At 57.8% G+C, this 18880-nt stretch overlaps 1 protein-coding gene across 1 annotated transcript in view; it reads right to left on the bottom strand.

The window, feature by feature from the left end:
• CDH23 (cadherin related 23) overlaps positions 1-18880 on the bottom strand; it is a 223127-nt gene that overhangs the window by 5936 nt on the left and 198311 nt on the right. The window contains exons 37-58 of the mRNA XM_064513627.1: positions 18143-18364; positions 17941-18060; positions 15176-15356; positions 13112-13245; positions 12389-12598; positions 11973-12080; positions 10925-11027; positions 10076-10201; positions 9763-9966; positions 8626-9084; positions 7517-7633; positions 6643-6867; positions 6035-6204; positions 5653-5790; positions 5239-5358; positions 4484-4661; positions 3428-3639; positions 2093-2287; positions 1720-1830; positions 1433-1562; positions 886-1149; positions 472-633 (exon numbers count right to left, since the gene is read on the bottom strand). Of these exons, the coding sequence (XP_064369697.1) occupies positions 472-633; positions 886-1149; positions 1433-1562; positions 1720-1830; positions 2093-2287; positions 3428-3639; positions 4484-4661; positions 5239-5358; positions 5653-5790; positions 6035-6204; positions 6643-6867; positions 7517-7633; positions 8626-9084; positions 9763-9966; positions 10076-10201; positions 10925-11027; positions 11973-12080; positions 12389-12598; positions 13112-13245; positions 15176-15356; positions 17941-18060; positions 18143-18364 (3889 nt within the window). The remainder of the gene's footprint in view (positions 1-471; positions 634-885; positions 1150-1432; positions 1563-1719; positions 1831-2092; positions 2288-3427; positions 3640-4483; positions 4662-5238; positions 5359-5652; positions 5791-6034; positions 6205-6642; positions 6868-7516; positions 7634-8625; positions 9085-9762; positions 9967-10075; positions 10202-10924; positions 11028-11972; positions 12081-12388; positions 12599-13111; positions 13246-15175; positions 15357-17940; positions 18061-18142; positions 18365-18880) is intronic.

Here is an 18880-nt window from a genome sequence, read left to right as displayed (position 1 = left end):
GCCCAGCCACTTTAAACCACTCACCTGAGGACAGGTTGGGTCTTGGCTATCTTTGTGACCGGGCCAGGCAAAGGGGTGAGGGGCACCACAGGTGTCTGGACCATGAGCCCGGCACTGTGATCCTTTTGCTCTTTCTCCTTGTGCCTTGACAGGGGGACCCTGATCTCTTTTAAACACCATTACCTCTCCCAGTAAAGGGCCCTGAAGCAAAATTTAAAGAGGGAAGGAAAAGGACGTGGTGGACAGCTCTGCATGTCCTTTGCAAAATCGAGGGTGGCTTGTGAAGGGACCTAAAAAACAGGACATGGTGGACAACCTACTGCAGCCCCTGCAAATTTCCTCATGCAAACCAGTGCCTGTCTTGTGGGCGAGTGAAAGAGGAGCGAGGAAGGGTGTTTGGCCGTGCTGCCTGGGGGCCCTGGCCACGAGGACACCTCTGGCCGTGGCTCCTCCGGCATACAGGCTATGTACCGATGCTGAAGATATTGGCCACCTCCTCGGAGTCATTGGAGTGCTGCTTGATGTAGCGGATCCCCAGGATGTTGTACAAGACCAGACTGTTATTCCCCACGTCGGCGTCCACGGCTAAGACTCTGATGAGCTCCGAGCCCACTTTGGCATCTGTGGCAACTCCTTTGAGAGAGAAAAAGGAAGGAGAGCCAGAGCCAGGCAGGGAGATTGCTGAAGGAGCCACTCTTCTTCAGAGCTGCCACTGCCAAGACTGTGGGCTTGGCTCTTCTGTCCTCCCTTCAGACCCTTTCCTGACCCTTTCTGCACCCTCCCCAGGGTCTCCTTGGAGAGAACTATTTTTCCCCTGGAGCATCACCTGCTCTGGGTGCTCAAGACCAGAGCACGTGCCCCCAGGCGCGGTCTGGCACCCCTTACCTGCTGTGTACTCCGACTTGGTGAACTGTGGTGCCTGGTCGTTGATGTCATCCAGGAAGATCCGCACCTCCTGAAGCGTCAGGTCTGCGCTGAGGTCCCAGGCCTGGGCCCGGCCCGCCCGGTGGCCCCTGGGTGGTGTCCAGTTCCTCTGGCTGGACGCTTTGACGATGATGGAGTAGAACGGCTCCTTCTCCCGGTCCAGGTCTCGCAAGACTTGCAGTTTCCCCTCTCGGCTCAGCTGGAAATTGCTCTCCCGGTTCCCAGCTGGGATGCAGAAAGGGGAGACAAGTCAGCTGTCTTTCGGATCGGGATTTTGAAGTGTCACTTCTCTTGCTTACCACGGCAGAAACCCAGCCCACAGCTGACATGAGCAACACAAAATGTTGGTGAGGGACGTGCAGGAGGAGGCTCAGGACTGGGGAGAGCAAGGGTCGATGGGCAGAAGCAGAGATACACGAGGGACAGTGGCTGAGGGCAGCAATCTCAGCCCTCCCCAAACTCACTAAGCTCCCTCCATTGCAAAGCAGAGCCACGCACCCCATCTCACCTGCTATGAAGTAGTAGACGATGGCGTTGGAGCCCTCATCCGCATCCACCGCGCCGGTGACGTTCCCCACCACGGTGCCGGGCCGCGAGTGCTCGGGGACAGAGAGTGCCTGGTACTGGGGGCTGTCCCTCTGCCGGGGGCCCCAGGATAAGGAAAGGGAGCATTACCGCAGGGCAAACAAACCACGGCACGTGCAAACCACCGTCCAGCCACCCTCCCACCCAATGCCTCTCTCGACACCTTAGCCCCCCCAGTCCTCTGCCCCCTGCGGCAGCTCGGGGCCTTACGGGCGGCCGGAGGAAGAGGGGCTCGTTGTCATCGATGTCGTCGAGGGCGACCTGGAGGGGCTGCATGGTCTCGTAGGCCGGCTGGCCCTGGTCGCAGGCCACGATGATCAGCTGCAGAGAGAGGCGAAAGAGCTGCCTTGCGCAAGGCCACACGGGCAAACGGGGTGTGAGGACAGTGCTGAGACAGGGGCGGAGGTGGTGGCTGGGCAGAGTGGTATTCTGGGGGAACGTAGCAGGGAATTGGTAGAGGGCCCACCATCTCCTCCAGAAAACAGTTGACCTGAGGCATTTTGACTAGTGCTTGCTAAGTTGCTGGTGTGAAGTTTTTGCTACTGCGGGCTCGCTCCCGCGGGCTCACTCCCACCCTGCTTACGTTGTACACCGCCTGCTTCTCCCGGTCCAGCCTCATTGCCGTCTGGATGAGCCCGCTGACAGAGTCGATGCTGAAATACTCCCAGTCTTTGTTTCCTGCGCCGGTTTTTAGGAGGTTGTACAGGACGGCGCCGTTGAGGCCCTCGTCTTTGTCCGTGGCGTAGACCTCGTACACGTTGGACCGCAACGGGATTTCCTGTAGGCACACGAGCAGTCCGGACTGAGGGACGGTACTGCATCCAGGCTGGATGCTCCCTGTGCCTCTGCAGACCCCAGCGCACCGGGGTCGGCGGCCCCATGCTGCCCTGCACACCACCCGGGGCTTGCACGCGTCAGCAGCGTGCGGCCTCGCAACACACTGCCCGCGTGTCCCGCCAGCAGCGCGCCTGGCTCTGGGGCCTCGCCACTCAGTTGCCAGCTGGAGGCCACGGCTGCCCCCAGCTCCGGGGCAGGAGCTGCGCAGCCCAGACGTGCAATCCCAAATGGGAAATGCGGAGTTATGATGTCCTTCGGTTGGGCAAACGCATCGTGTGCGCGTCTGGGATTGGCCTGAGCTAAGCATGGCTTCTCAGAAAGGAGAAACTGTCTTAAATGTCAGCACTTCAGCCCTCATCTATAAATACGCTCAGCACGCAGCGACCAACCGTTTCCTTATTTTGCATGCCGCTGGAGTTTCTGTTCCCCACAGCTGCCCTGTGAATCCCTACTCACCGTCCAGGCTCAGGCGCACATGGAGAAGGGTTTTGTCAACCTCCCTGCCCCAGGGCAGGATTAACTCTACTCACATCGCTCCTGAGAAGTGCTGGTCTAACTTCTAGACACATCCACTTGCAGAGATGCTATTCCCTCTCCAGACCCCCCCACCCCATAGCAAGCGTAATCAAAACCCTCTTGTCACATCTTAAATCAAAGCTTTCTTGTTTTATCCCTGATGGACACAGAGAACAGATTGTTCCACCGATGGCTGCTTCTTAGGAGCCTAAAGCTGGTTATCACCTCTTCCCCTCAGTTGTTTTTTTCTGGCTAAGCAACCCCACACACAGTCTCTTCAGTTGTGTTTCCCTGCTTTTGTTCCCACTTTTCTGCCCTAGACTCTCACCAGCGGCTCCATGTTTTTCTTGATCTTGCTTTCTTTTAACCCTTCACAAAGCCAGGTTTGGTCCCTGGCGGTGGATGATACCTGGACTATTCCTCCCTTCTGCAGTGAAAGGAAGCTGAACACCAACAGCTGAAGTGGGGGCAGTGGATACTTCCAGGCAAAGTTTCGGCGTGCCATCACGCTCTACACCCCTGCTGCTCCCACCTGGTGAGCAGACACCCCCTCCTCAGGGTTTACCTCCTTGATGTGCAGGATGGTGCCGTTGGGTGGGCGGACAAACACGGGACGGTTGTCATTGATGTCAATGACTTCAATGTGGAGCATGGTGGTCCCCCAGAGAGGGGGTCGCCCCTTGTCCGTGGCCACCACGGTCAGGTTGAACCTCTCATAGGACTGCAAACGCCGCCGCGATGTGATGAGTCCAGAGTCCTTATTGATCTTGAAGGCCTCTGGGGACAAAATAAACACACCTCCGGTTCAGGACACTTGACAGTCAGATAAATTACGAGGCGGTATAAATTCGGAACCAGTCTGCCCAGAAGAAGCACACCCCTCAGCCATCCTTCGCTGGTGGGAAATCCCTGGCCTACACCGCACCAGCCCTGTGACAACGGTGATGGAGCAGAGCAGCCTGCCTAAGGCCAGAGGTACGAATATGCTCTTAGGGCACCATTTGGGAGCATCCCTGCTTGCTGCTGAGTCCTTCCCTTGGGGCAGCTCCAAAGGCCTCCACCCCCAGGCCACCTCCTGCTGCATTTCACTCCTGCCTGGGCCAACTACACCGGCTGGGACAGGGCAGTGGATCAGAGGGAGGTTGCAGGAGCCCATGGGTCTCCGGAAAATTAATCTTCTGCCATTCCCCTGGGCCTTCCTCTCCACACTTATGCTGGCTTTTGCCTGGTTCCCACCACCCCTTGGTGTGCAGGGATATACTGGCTTTCAGGCCCTGTCACTATGTATCCTCCTAGCCCTTTCTGGTTTTCCTTTAAGCCAGGGCACAGGCTACATTTCTGTATGTAGAAAATCCAGGAAGAGATGGCCAGGGCGGAGCAGACCAGGGCAGAAGTCAAGGCCTGGCTGCAACATGGAGGTAGGCAAGGCTGCAACATGTCACACCACAAGGAACTGGAAACTGCAGAACAATACTGAAAGCGGCTGCTCCTGGGAGCGTCTAACCACACAAGGACAAGGGAAACATGCCTTGGCCCACACATCCCCTCCAGCTCCTCCTCTTCCTAACCCTGCCCATTCCCATGGAGGACCCCCCTCCTCCCCCTAATTGCCGGTGCCTACCTACTCCGGGGCCCTCGATGCTGTAGGTCACCACCCCGTTGTCTCCCTCGTCCAGGTCTGTCGCGCTCATGGTGATCACAGATGTCCCTGCCGGCTCGTTCTCGTAGACACTGGTGCTGAACTGCCTCTTGCTGAACTGGGGCCTGAAGTCGTTGATGTCCAGGACTGTGATCAGCACCTGAAACGTTTGAAACACAGCTGGGTGGGTTTCTTGAGGTTGTTTTGAGATGGTTGTGCAGGGACCAGGCAACCGTACCCCTGCCGTGACCTGGACAGCACAGCACGCCTCTGCTGTAGGCCCATGGTGCCCTTCCTGCTATTCGTTTCTCTCTGCTGAACGAATTCCTGTCTCCAACAATGGGAACAGCAGTGGTCCAGGGTGGAGGCCCATTCACTCCGCAGCTGGCCGGAGCAGCGGAGCACAATAGCATCCCCATCCCCCTGCCGCTCCGTCCCTCTCCCTGGAGGGCTCAGTCTCCGCTACGCAAAGCCGGCCGTCTGAGCTGAATGAGGAGGTGCTGGGCGCCTTTGCGCTGGAGCAGATCAGGGAGTGCCCATATGGCCCCTTCTGTCCAGGCCTTCTCTGTGCAGCATTCACCCAACAGCCCCTGTTTCTTGGGGCCATCTGGTTTTCCTTCTGGCTAATTCCCCCCTAGGGCAAACCCTCTGGGCAGGAAAGCCAGAGGTTTGACTTCTTCTTGCAGACAGGGCTGGACACCACTGCATGAGGGGCAGTGCGAGGAGGAGAGCCCTACCTGCACAGAGTTCTCCCGACGGTTGCTAGAGACGTCCCCGGGGTTGTCCCTGGCCACGGCGGTCAGCGTGTAGTGATCCTTCTTCTCCCGGTCCAGGGCAGATAGGATGTAGATATCACCCTGTAGCACACGGAAACCTTCAGGTGCTTCTCGCCTGGCAGATCTGCTACTCGAGAGGCGACAGCAGGGGAGGCGTGGGGGCAAGGCTGTCTCACCGCCTTGCTCAGGCCAACAGCCTCATCCTGAGCCCCAGCACCCGCAACAAGGCTGCGTGCAGCCAAACAGCACGGGTTTGCACCGAATTCAGAGCCAGCACCACCCTCCCCTCAACCGTGGCTGCTGGGGGACACAGGGGACCACCCCAGTCTCCCTTCCTCGATTTCCCCTCTGTTCCAGCCTCAGTTGGCTTCTTACCGTGTTGGGATTTATCCCAAACTTGCCCTCTCCATCCCCTAGACTGTACTGGATGAGAGCAAAACGCCCAGAATCTGCATCCGTGGCCTTGACCCTCAGGATGACCGTACCCAATGGAACATCCTCAAAGACAGCTTTCTGCAAGCAAGAGGAGGAGACAGGACTGGCTGTTTCGCCACTTGCTGTTTTAGTAGAGAAAAGCAGTCAATACTCAGCTAATTCAGACCTTCAGTGACAGCATGAGCATCAGTGGGCTGACCATCTTTTTCAGATGGTTCAAGCACATACAGAGGGAAGAAGCTGATCCTCTGAGAGCACCCAGCTCTTGGCCAATTCTGTCCTGTCACGTGCTGCCTAACACTGCACGGTGAGCCCAGCTCACCTGGTAGGAGGGCTGGCTGAAAATGGGATTGTTGTCATTGACGTCCACTATCTGAAGGTACACGGGGATCTCGGCTGATCTGCGGGGAGAGCCGTTGTCTGAAGCTCGGATGGTGAAGTTCAGCCACTGCACCTCCTCGTAGTCCACTGTCCTGTTGGCTACGACCTTCCCTAGAGGATGGCAGACACCTGATATGAGAAACCTGCCCCAGATCCCCTCCTGGCAGCGTTATCACTGCACAAGACACGGCTTGGTAGCTGTGATGGCCTTGTGGGATGGAGGGAATAAAGGAGTCTCTTCTGCCAGGACACGGGACAGAAATGAATTAAAGAAACCTCCCTATGGGGTAAGTCCCATGGGCACTTACTGAGCTGGATGTCAGACACAGCACCTTTATGGAGGTGCCCATCTACCCAACACTGTGGTTAGACAGTTTGTCGTCAATATTATGCCCTCAAATGCCAAATCCTGGCCAGCTTTCTAACAGAAGAAGCACAGCTTGGCCCTTTTAGGGTCGGGCTGTGTCAAGGGGCTATAGTCAAACTCTCCCCTTTCCCCCGTCCTTCTGACGGGGCTTAGGAGACTTGCACCTCTCCCTGCCCACCGACCTGCCGACTGGTCTTCGAGGCAGGCATAGCCTTCCGGGGAGAGATTCAGCAGCTCGTAGGTGATCTGCCCGTTGGCGCCTTTGTCCGGGTCCACTGCCGAGATGGAGATCAGCGTGGTGCCTTGTGTGGCTCCCTCCAGGATCCGCTCAGTGAAATAGGTGGCCCCAAAGGGGCGGAAGCGGGGCGTGTTGTCATTGACGTCCAAGACGTTGATGGTCAGCTTGGCTGTGCGAGGTGGACACCAGGGGGAAGAGGAGAGGAAGAGGATGAATGAGAAAGAGAAGGGAGGGAAGGAAGGGAGAAGAGAGGGTCATAAAGACAGAAGCATGAAACTCCCAGAAAGCCAACAGAACTGAGCTGGTTCACCAGGAAATATTATAATATTTAGCAAAGCCCCTGGGCCCTGAGCTGGCTGTGTGATGGTCTCACCCGCTCCAGATCTATCCGATCCTGCGTGTGCCTTAGCAGGCACACTGGCTGTCCCTGGTACCTGACAAACCCTGGGCTCACGCTACGTGACGAGGCACGCTGCATGACTGTCACCAAACGCCCTGTCTAACGCACACTGCCTCCTGAGAGCTAGAACGGGCCAGGTCACCGGCATGGATTTACCAGGAGCAGGGCTGGCAGGACATCCCGGGGGCAGTCATGAAGGAACTGGTGTATTGCATGCTATGGTGATGGGCGCACAGGCCTCTCCAGCCCCTGTGCAGATATCCCCGGCATAGCTGGGCCAGCCAGCAAAGCAGGGCCAAAGAGGAGAAGCAGAACTGGCTGGGAGCTGGCTAAACGATTTGGAGCTGTGCCTGTGCCTGGGAAAGGCTGCGTGTACTCCAGGCGGCTGCCAGCCCCGGTCCCTCGCTCGCACACTTACCATTGGGCACGCTGACCGAGCGGTCAAGGACCTCGCTGGCGTTGTCATGCACGGAGATGGTGACCTCATAGGTGGCCACTAGCTCCCGGTTGAGGGGGGTTTTGATCTTCACAGCTCCTGGGAATCCCAAAAAGATTTGGGTTACAGGTTGTACTTGTGCATCCTGCCAGGGACCAAGGCAGGCAGGCCTGCACCAGCCGGTTACTGCACTTGCTCTCCTGTCTCTCCCAAAAAGCTCAACAGGATAAATAACTGGCAGCTAAGCAGGGAGGAATTTCTTTGCCTCCTGTCTCCTGCCTTCCTGCCCGCTCCTCTTTGCCCAGCTAATTGGGTCTCATGCTGCCTCAGCCAGGGTAGGGGTGGGCTGTGCGGAGGGAGAGGGATACCGGGACTGGGAACCATTTCTGGTGCTTCCCGGAGTGATCCCCCTCCACATTCGCTCCGGTTCTTGATGCCTTTCTTTTAAGGGTCTTGTCCATACAGACAAGGGAGTTTTTCTTTCCCAAATCAGCTCTATGCTTCCAAAACACATGGGTTTTGGAGCAGGCGCTTCCTACGGCCGAGGTGCTCCTTCGGCCCCGCAGAGCAGCGTGGGACGCAGGGAAACGCCTCGTCCTCCTCTCCCCGTGGCAGAGACTGCCCCGCACCACTTACCCCGGCAGGCCGCCCCGGCGAGGGGTGCCGGGGGTGCCTGCGTCCAGTCTGCGAAGGCTGCAGAGCCACCGCGCACCCGCGGGCGCCAAGGGGGTGGCCGGGAGCGGAGGCGATGGGATGGGCATGAGTGAGATGGGGGAGAGCACGGATGGCGCGGACAAGAGACACGGGCAGGACTGGCACAGACACAGAGACAAACCTGGCAGGCCGAGAGCCGGAAAGAAAAGAAAAGGGTTAGTTAAGTCAGTCAGCCAGCAGCACTGCCAGAGCACAGGAGAGAGAGAGAACAAGGCAGCGTGAGAGACAGACACCGGCAGAGAGAGGAGCGCGGAGGCAGGAGGGGAGCATCACCTCCCCTCCACGTGTCTTGGACACCTACCTCGAGGCAGAGAAGAGGAGCAGAAGAGAGGAGAGGGAGCCGCGTGCCGCCCGCGCCGCCCCTCCTGCTCTCCTACCTGTCTTAAAATCCACGGCAAACGCTCCTTGCTGGTCCGGCACCAGCGCGTCCGTGTCGTCGCGGGCCACGATCTCCAGGAGGTAGTACTCCAGGCGAGGGCTGAGGTCTCGGTCGACGGCGGTCACCTCGGCCACCGCGGTGCCGGGGGCGGCTGACTCGGGCACGCTGACCGTCTGGATGGGGTTGATGAACTCGGGCCGGCAGTCGTTCACGTCGTCGATGAAGAGGCTGACGGTAGCCGTGCCCGAGAGCGCCGGTGTGCCTTGGTCCACGGCCACCACCGTCAGCCGGTAGGCATCCCGCTCCTCCCGGTCGATGGTGATGTTGGCCACACGAATCACCCCCGAGGCGGCGTCGATCACGAACCTGTCCTGGCCCCCGCCCTCGATACGGTAATCCAGCTGCTTGTTGAGGCCGCTGTCTGCGTCCGTTGCCGTCACCCGGAGGACAGAAAAGCCTGGGAGAGGGGACACAGCCCTCTAAAGGGAGGGTAGCTGGAGGCAGCCTGAGTCCCAGAGCACTGGCTAAGCAATCTGGGACTTCTTTTGGCAAAACGCAGCTCTGCCCAGCCCTGAATGTGTTTGCATTGCAAACAGGGCGAGCAGGCTTGGAGAGACCCCGGTACCCGCAGGCTTTATTCACGTGCTCAATGCAGAGAGCAGCGGGCAGACAGGAAGACACCCGGTGCTCTCACTTGGGCAGAAAAGAGGTAATTCCTGCACCCCAGTAACGCCTTTGCTCGGGCGCGTGCCTGGAGCCACACCGATGCTCGGGCTTTGCACATCAAGCTGCATCGGGATGTGCTGGGTACGGCTGCCAGGCCGCGGTGGCACATTTTAAGGGGTGTACATTGAGCGGTCTGCAGCGATGGACAGGGCTCCCCTGGGATCTTTCAGAGAGCCTGGTCTAGCAGCGAATGAAGTACTTGACTGCCCTGTCTTTGCCTGGGTTTTCCCAGATACTGTTAAGCCCACAGCAACATAAGCAGCCCCGATTCCCAGATTTTCCTTCCAACCACATTCTGGCGAGGCCTGAAGGACCAGGGCTGAAGGATCTTCCTCACCCCAGTGCACGTAGGGCTGCCCAGTGCCCATGGCGGGACCCAGCTGCCCCGCGCGGCCAGACCGGTCCTGACCTGGGGGGCTGTTTTCCCGCAGCCGCACCGTCACGGACGCTGGCTGGAAGATGGGGCGGTTGTCATTTTCATCCAGGATGGTCACCCTGAGGCTCGCCGTGCTGTTCAGCCCTCCCACGTCACTAGCCACCAGCGTAAACGCCAGGTGAGGGTTGGGGAAGGCCTCGCGGTCTATCACCCTGCCGGACTTGACCGAAACGGCACCTAGAGAAGATCGAGAAGCCGGGTGACAGACCCCACCACGTGCACCGTGGTGTTGGCACGGTTGCCCGCTGCCCTGCCGCTCCGGGTCAGGGTGGGAGGCCCACGTCACCTGTCCTGTTGTCGATAACGAAGAGGTCCGGGGATGCCCCCAGGAGCTGGTATGTCACCGCAGCGTTGCTTCCCTGGTCGCCGTCCAGAGCCAGGATGGGCCCGTTGAGCACCGTGATGGGCGTCCCTGAACGGGATGACACGGGTTAGCAAGGCGTAGCCGCCCCCGTGGAGCCCCCCGCGCCCCCCCCTCTCGCCCCGGTGACGCATGAGGGACAGCAATGGATGGATGGAGGAGGCAAACAGAGCGAGGCCCCGCGGGCGGGAGGCAGCGCGGGGCGGCTGCTGCAGCCTTGGCGGACCGGCTCGCGAGGCCCAGGCGGAGGAGGCGTAGCGTCCGGCTAAAAACAAACAGACACATCTGTCAGACAAGCTGCCCCCGCGCCGTGGCATGCAGGGGCTTCGCGGGTGGTGGTGGGGGTCGCTCCTGGATTCCCCCATACACGTGCACGTGTGCATGGAGACCTTGCTGAGAAACCTCTGCGTGCCTGAGAGCCAACCTGGCCTTTTCGAAATGCCCAAAGCCTTTGCCTGCGCGTAGTTACCAGCCTCTGAAGCTGCATATGAAGATATCTGAGGTCTTAGAGCAGGGAGCAATTTAAGTGGCAGGAGGCGAAAAAAAGGAGGCGTATCCCTAGCTCTTTGGCCGACCCACCCTGGCAGTCGGCAGGACCCCTCCGAGGCAGCACCCCTTCCCACTGACCTGCAGCCCTCCGCTGCTCGACGGCACCGTCAGAGCTCAGCCGACGGCGGCTCCTCCAGCACGGCCTGGGAGACACCTCCCATCGCCTGGCCCCAAAGGGAGTCTCTGGGAGGCCAGAGCCACGTAAGGAAGCGAGGAGAGACCTACCTGGGGGCGAGTTCTCCATCACCTCGGCCTGGTAGGAGCTCTGAGTGAAGAGGGGGTGGTTATCATTCTCGTCCGCTATTGAAATGACCAGCAGGTCAAAGTCCTGAAGGTGTGTGAAGGAAAACAAGGACAAGAGGGCAATGACTGCAGCAGCCTTTCCTCAGCTCACGTCCCACCTCTACCACGTCCAGCTCAGCACCGGGCACACCTGGAGCCCTGTGCAACTACAACGCTCTGCTCCCAAGAGGACTTTGGAGGATCTGTATGGCTCCTAACCCTTCCCAGCCCACACCCCTAAGGGTGATGCGTGGGCGATCCTGGCAGGGCCAGAAGATGCTACAATAGCAATGCAGTCATCCCGCTCTCCAGGCTCAGCTCTGGCCTACCTTCCATGATGCCATGGCTACTGCTGTCCCCTGGAGTCCTACCTCCAGGTCTGACTGTGTTATGACACCATGCAGAGTACTAGAAATGAGCTGACAGGGCCAGGGCAGGCAGCAGAGCAGGTAGAGATCCCACTCATGAATTTTCTCTGAGGGATCCGCAGGGCATAACCGCTAGCTGCCAGTCCCTGGGGAGCTTTGCCCTCTCCAGAAGCACCTAGTCAGGGAGGACATGGGAGCTACCTGAGACCCATGGCTTGGGCACCTTGCTGCCTGCCTGCTGCTCCCTGCTCGGATCCAGGAGAGGAGTCCTGGTCTCGCAGCTAGAAGGTGGCTCAACTACACCCTACCAACCGCCCTGTGCCACTCAGCAGTGAAGCCACTGAGCCCAGGCCTGAGCCAGAGCACAGCCACAAGGTGCAGCACCAAACGTTGATCTTGCCCTAAAGTCTAGTGGTGCAGATCTCTGGATTTAGTCCTTGTGGCTGGGCTTGTAGCCCTTTCCCTGTGACCCCCCCAGATGCTTTCAGGGTATGAGGCTGCTGTTAGAAATGCTATGCGTAAATACATCATCTGTTTTCTGGCCGTGGCAGGAGCTTCTTCTCCCACCCGCCCTGCCTCCAGACTCCTGCTCCACTGGGAAGTCCCAGCACGTCCGTAATTACCCGCCTGGCATTGCGTATGTTCTCGGGGTTGTCCTTCACCGTGATGGTGAGCCTGTACTCGGCCACCCGCTCCCTGTCCAAGGGGCGGTTGACATAGATGATGCCAGTCTGTCAAGAGAAAAGGGAGGAGATGCATTAAATGGAAGTGAGGTGCACTTCCTCCCGGGTGTCCTACTGGTGCCGTGCCTGCCTCCTTTTCCCACTATCCTACCCCCTTTTCCACCCAGGTTAGGCAAAGCCGCACCAGGCCAGCATTTGCAAACTCCACTATGCAAGGCAGCATGTAAAACGTGCACGTGTGGGCCGGTGTCCGCGGGTGAAGATGGGTGCTGCGCCCACACGCAGTGACCGCCCTCCGCCTCCCCGCTTCCCCAGCCTCCGGCACGCAGGAGAGCCCCGAGCCCCAGCTGACGTACGGTGCTGTTGATGTAAAAGGCTTTCTCCGAGTTGCCGGCGGTGATGTCGAAGGTCAGGAGAGCGTTCGGCCCCTGGTCCGCATCCCAGGCTAGGATGCGGGTGACGAAGCTGGAGACAGGGGCGTTCTCGCTGAGGGTGAGATTCATCGGGAGGTTGAGGAGCACGGGGTCGTTATCGTTAATATCCAGCACACGCACGCCCACCAGGATCTGGCGGGGAGAGAAGCAATCTGGGATCTGGCGGGCAGCGTGTATTTCCATCGCTCCCACTCTTTTCCTGTGCAAGAGCTGGGCTTCTTCCCACGAGCCGGCTTAGCCAGAGCACTTCTGCCGTGCAGCTCCCCACCTCCTGCCAGCCTCTTCCCCCACACTGAGGGGAAAGTCCAAGGCTGATATACGTGAAATGGTAAAAAAGCATGGACTCTCTGGCGGGCAGGCTAATGGCCATCACCCTCTTGTTTCATGTTGCAGCCCACCACCTTCTGCCAGGCTCTCTGGGCTGGGACCTCCCCGGTGCCACCGCCAGCTTATGCTCACTGCCCCGGCGTGTTTTACATCAGTACCAACACGGATGACACCGCTTCTCCCCCATTTTAATGGTCCCTCCCGAAAAGCCCTGCCGAAAGCTCTGCTCTTCTCCCCACGCCCCTCTCCTGCTCCTGGTCGCTGCTTGAGGAGGTCGCCCGCTGCTCCCGAGCCCCCGCGCTGCCCTGCGGGACTCACCGTGGAGCTGAGCGGGGGCACCCCCCTGTCGCGGGCGGCGATGGTGAGGTTGTAGAAGGGGATGTTCTCGCGGTCCAGCTCGGCGTCCTTCCGCACGCGCAGCTCCCCTTCCACGGGCGAGATCACAAACTCCCCTGCCGGAGCGGAGAGAGCGGGCCGATGGCTGGTGCCGCGCTGTGCCGTGGGGCGCCTGCCCTCCCTCTCCCCGGGCAGATGCCACGTTTCAGAGCGAGAGGCAACAGCCGCTGCAGCGCTGAGTTTGGTGGCCTTGGGGACTACAGCCCCCAAAGCCTCTTATTGCACCCAGGGTCTATCCCAAGGGCTGGTTTTCCCACGGGTACCAGCGGGAGTAGGGCTGGTTGGTTGAACAGCCAAAGAAGAGGTGTCCGGACACCTTGGTCAGGCCTTTCCGAAGCGCAGCTGACACCAGCCTTGCCAGCACTCCCCAGGCCCTGGGAATTGCCCAGGTTGCGTGGCACCAGCTCCTCACGCAGCCGAGGGACTGCGTCCAGGTTGTTCGGGAAACGCGTTGCAACTCGGGCCAGCTGGTAGGCGGGATGGGGCTTCGCCTTCCAGAAAACCTTGGCTGAAGTCACCGTGGCTGTGGTGGCCACCCGTCCGCTGAAGGACAGCTGCACGCAGCGTCCCAGCAGCTGCAGCACGCTGGGGACGCCCGGGGCTGCTTCGCCATCTGCTCCGGGGCACCAAGGGCACTTGTGGGGCTGCTCTCCCTCGGGGGTGCAGCGAGAGCTTTGCCACGAGTTACAGTCCCTAAAATGCAGGGAGGGGGGAAAACTCCCTCGTCCCTCCGCGGCTCTTAGAGGCTGAGAGATGCTGAGCCGAGCGAAACACCTGCCTGCGGCGCTTGCACGGGGATTAATCTGCCCGGGGAACTGAGGGGCAGTGATTTCTGGAGGGGATCAGCGAAGCAGAGCCTGCCGGGCTATCGCCTGGGGGAGCCGAGCCTGCAAAGCCTTGGTGCAGCGAGGTGATGGGGCTGTGCATTTGCATTTCTCAGTTTCTCTTTCTGCTTTATTTTTTGCCTTTATTTTTAAACAGATTCCTCCACCCCACCCCTGCGGGCCTCTCCTCTGTCCTCGCGGTTTAACTTGTGCAAGCCCCAGGCCCCTCTTGCCGGCCACTAACAGGTTAAAGTTTCCTGTTGCTCAAAACAGGATTTCCTGGTGTCGAAAGCCTGAATTTGCAGAAGCAATCAGTTGGGAGGATGGCTTTTCTGAAACGCTTCCGCCAGCGCTCCTAAGCCATTGCAGGCTTTTCCACCCACCCCCTTCCCCGCCCAATGACAAGTCTGTGCTTGGGGGGGAAAAAAACAAAACAAAAGAAAAAAAAAAAGCTGAAGGCGAGCATGTCTTCTGCATGAGTGTGGACAGGGACCCAGGTGCCTTTAAGGGGCAGAGAGATGGGAATGGAGATGTGAAATATGGGGTGAAACATGGGGTGAAATATGGGGAACGTAACCCACGCGTGCTCCGCTCCGCTCTGCTCTGCTCCGCGGCGGGGCTGTGGGCCGCCGGCGTGCAAGTCTCGCCGTCCCCGGCGCAGCTGCCAGGGGAGCGGAGACGGTGCGTGGGTGTGCGTCGCTGCGCCCAGCTGCGTGGGGCACGGGGGCGTGCGGAGATGAAACCGCGCAGGCAGCGTGTCAGGTATTTACGGGCATCTCGACACCCTCCAGGAGAGGCTGGGGCAGCATCGCAGCAGCCCGGTCCTGTCTCTGCAGAGCCAGGCTAACCTACTTTGGGACTGATGGGGCCAGGGTGTCCAAAGAGCAGCACCGCAGGGGCTGGAGATGTATTCGGAGCTGTACATGGGCAGGGCAGCCCTTGAGGAGTGGTTCATACGGCCAAGAAAAGGTGGCTGCAACCACCGTGATCCTCAAAGCAAGCAGTAGGAAGAGCAGACAGCAGGGCATGGATTTTCTGACAACCCTTTTGCTCCCTAAATCACTGTGCGGACAAGATGCGAGGGCACGCATGCATCTGTGCGCGCGCTGGGAGCCGGGCAACCCTGCGGAGACCCCGCCGCCAACAGTGCCTCTCCGCTCACCAAGAGGGTCCCCAGCGATGATGCTGTACTCCACTTGCCCGCTGGGCCCCGAGTCCCCGTCGTGGGCCAGGAAGGTCCACACGCGTGGGCCTGGCTGCCCTTCCGTGATGTCGAAGGGTCCCTCGTAGGGCCGCGGAAAGGTGGGCTGGTTGTCGTTGATGTCGTTGAGGTTCACCAACACCTGCAGGCAAGGCCAGAGAGTAGGGAAAAATGAACGGAGAAGGCTGGAAGCAGTGACCACCCTTGTGTTGATCTTGGGCCATGAGTACAGGACAAGGACAGCAGTGAGGCAGAGGCCGCAGGGAGAGATACCTTTTATTAGACCAACCCATGCTTTTAGGATAAAGAGATGAGCCTTTGAATCATGTTTGTCCTATGATCACACTTGTCCTATGGTGACTGTCCCCGAAACTGTGAAAATCCAACCACGCACAGGTGTAGCCCTTTTAAAGCAGACACCTCTGGGCCACTCACCTTGATGAAGAAGTGAAAGCAAAAGCCAAATGTTCCCCACATTCACAGACTGACATCAAACTTGGCAAACTGTCATGCAGTTTGTGGAAAGTCCCCAAACCTTCTCCAAAACTGGAGGAGAAAGTGAGCAGAGAAGAATCCCAAACTGCTTGGATAGGCCAAATTGCAGAAAAACATTGGACCACCAAAGAGATGAGTTCAGAGAGAGCAGTTCTCTGCAGTAAGCTGCACAGAGCTGCTTGGCAACGCTTGCTTGTTCTTATTCTGTGTGGATGCATCCAGGGGTTCATTTCTAATGCTGAGCAATCTTTAAAACATTTGCAGCTTGCGTGCTTATTCAGACACAAAACATCACCAAAACAGCTGGAGCTTTTCCCCTCTTAGCATATTTAGCATGGCTAGAAATGATAGCTAGGAGTTGGCAATCCTACAGATCTCAAAATGGGAAAACATCAACAAAGGCCTTCCGCTTCAAGTGGGTTTCCTCCGATGAGGGGTGTCAGGACAACCTGGCTGAACAATTTCACGACAACGTAGACAACGGTATGACGAGGGGAGCACAGCCGCCGGGGCTGTTGGCGAAGCTGGGGTTCCAACGAACCCACGTCTGCGGGTGTCTGGCCTTTCAACTGAGTCACAAGAAATGGGAGATAGATACACTCACTGGACTGTATTGCAAAGTGAGTTAACCCCTCACTAGACTTCATTGTGTGCTGTGGAGCATCCCTGCCTGAGGAGGAGACTCTCTGGTGGCTAATAATAGGTTGAGCTTATGGAGCACTGACAGACTCTTTCCTGCACCTAGCACCTCTCTCTTCTACCTGGCCACAGAGGTGGTACGGACGGTTACAGGAAAGATACTGAAAATGAGGAGTTTTCCAATCCCCTCAAAAAAAGCATAGCAAAAAGCATCAGATGGACATCTGACATTGGCTTAATCCAGTCTTTAAAGAAAAGTATATCTGAGTTTCTGCTCAGTTTCTTAGCAGTGGAGAAAACAAACCCCGGTAGGCCTTATGAGGGTGGTGGATCACTTCGAATCTTAAACAATTATTAAGTCTTCTCCTAAAAGTTATGTTTTCATATTGTGTTGGCAGAAACTCCATGGCCTGTGTAGGGATGGTGTTTTTTTATTCCTTCTTCTGCCTTTAGTGCTTGTTACTGAAGGAGTTTCCACATTCATTTTCTTCCTCGTGGCCAAAAGATGAGAAAGCTCTGCCTTTGCCCGCAGCAGGCTAACAGCTGCCCCTTTCCATGAAGACAGTTAAACCCCAGGTTTTGGGGTTTCCGCTGTAGTTTGCCTGGGTCAGGAAGGAATTTGCAGCGATATCAGATTTACACGTTTGAGAGCTTCTCATCTACCCAAGCAGCATGGAGGCCAGGGCTGTGAGGCTCACGGGATAGATTTTATCCACAGAAATCTCTCACACTGATATCTCTTTTCTCTGCACACAAGAACTTATCTTCTTTTGGAGGACTAGAAAAATGCTTGGCTCAGCATCTGGGTGAAACATAATGACCCATGATAAGAAGCCAGAGGAGAAGCTCTAACTGGTCCCTTCCACCTGCAAGCTCTGAACTCATCCTTGACATGCGCAGCATCTGTTATATGACGCTCTGACTTTTGGTTTAGGTCTCCAAAATAATTAGTGCCTTCAAATCCCATAAAACATTGGTTTTGGAGCTGCTACTACACTGCTCCCCACACTCTGAACAGAGCACGTAGTTCAGGTCACTACAGTGCAATGGAGCTGGAAGTGCTGTAGAGAAAAGGAAAGAATGACTGGAGGTTTTAAATAACCTCCATACATCCTTGTATGGAGGATGGGCAAAAAAGACATTCAAAAAGCTGACAAATAATCTGAAAATATTTTAAAAAAAGGCAGAAATTAATGCTACAGAAATGCTGTATTATTTACTGTCCCTTCATGCAAGAAGAACAGAGAGGAGAATATATAAAGCAACTTAAATGAAATTGAGGGACGTTCTTCTGTTTGCAGCACCAAGTAATTGGGCTAACTAACTATCAGGTTAATGAGGTAAAATGAAGTAAAAAAAGACTTTTGCATAGCAGCCAGTCAATGCCAACCAAGGCTTCTGTGTTTTGCAACCCTGCGCTGGGTGACGGAGCAGGGCTGTAGCAACCGGGCAACATGGCTGCATCTGGGAAAAGCAGCCAGTGACCCCTGGGAAAGAGATGTGAAACTGTTTTCCGGAGGGGGAACTCCGAGATCCCAGAGACGCCACCGTGTCGCAACCCCTCCAGCCAGGCACTGCCGGCAGCTCCCTACCGTGGCGGTGGACGTCAGCCGGCGCGAGACGATGGGGCACTGGTCCGTGGCGGTGACGATCAAGGTGTACCGCCCGTGGCTGATCTCGTAGTCCAGCTCCTTCACGGTGCGGATCTGCCCCTGAAACGGGAGGGCAGAGGGCGGGGGGTGAGGGGGACACGTGGCGGGGCCGAGCAGGACGGGGGCCGGCCTCCTTACTGACCGTGGTGCTGTCGATGTGGAAGGTGCCCAAGATGTTGCCTTCGGTGATGGCGTAGGCGACGGTGCCGTTGGGCCCCTCGTCCTGGTCGCGGGCCTGCACGGCGACGAGGGTGGCGTTGAGCGTGGCGGGGCCCTCGTCCAGCGTGACCTCGTACAGCAGCCGCTGGAAGGCGGGAGCGTTGTCGTTCTCGTCCAGGACCGTGACGTGCACCGTGGTCGTCGCCTGCGGGACAAGGAGACGCCACGCATGGGGAACGCGCCGAGGGACGCAAGCAGGACACACGAAGCGTTGCTGTGACGTGCAGTGAGCCGTGGCTCTGGGCACGTTCCCAACGCAAGGCACCTCCTGCTAGCACCTGGGTACAGCAGCTCGCTTACAGAGGTTACTGATGTTCCCAAGCAAACCACGTCTCCACGGGATCGATCTCCTTTTCGCCCTGTTTTTACCATTGCAGGTCATATCAGCGAGAACGCTATGGCACACAGAAAACCAGTGATTTAACCACATCGTGTCTTACTCCCTTAGGAAGAGGCCTTTGCGAGTCCTTACCTTGACACTGGAGACACCTTGGCAACCATGACTGAGGGCGGCAACGTGGTAGGACAGAAAATGAACGGAGATACTGCCACAGTGGCTCCAAGGGAGACTCAAAATGAGCGTCCTGGGCAACTGGGCCACCCTCTCCTGGGTCTCAAGATCCAGCTGCTAAACGACTTTTTGCCACTTTTCAGACAGAGC

The sequence above is a fragment of the Dromaius novaehollandiae genome, chromosome 6 (genome assembly GCF_036370855.1).
Source record: "Dromaius novaehollandiae isolate bDroNov1 chromosome 6, bDroNov1.hap1, whole genome shotgun sequence".
Lineage (NCBI taxonomy): Eukaryota > Metazoa > Chordata > Aves > Casuariiformes > Dromaiidae > Dromaius > Dromaius novaehollandiae.
Note: the sequence above shows the minus strand (reverse complement) of the source record. Positions and strands in the feature narration are given on the sequence as shown.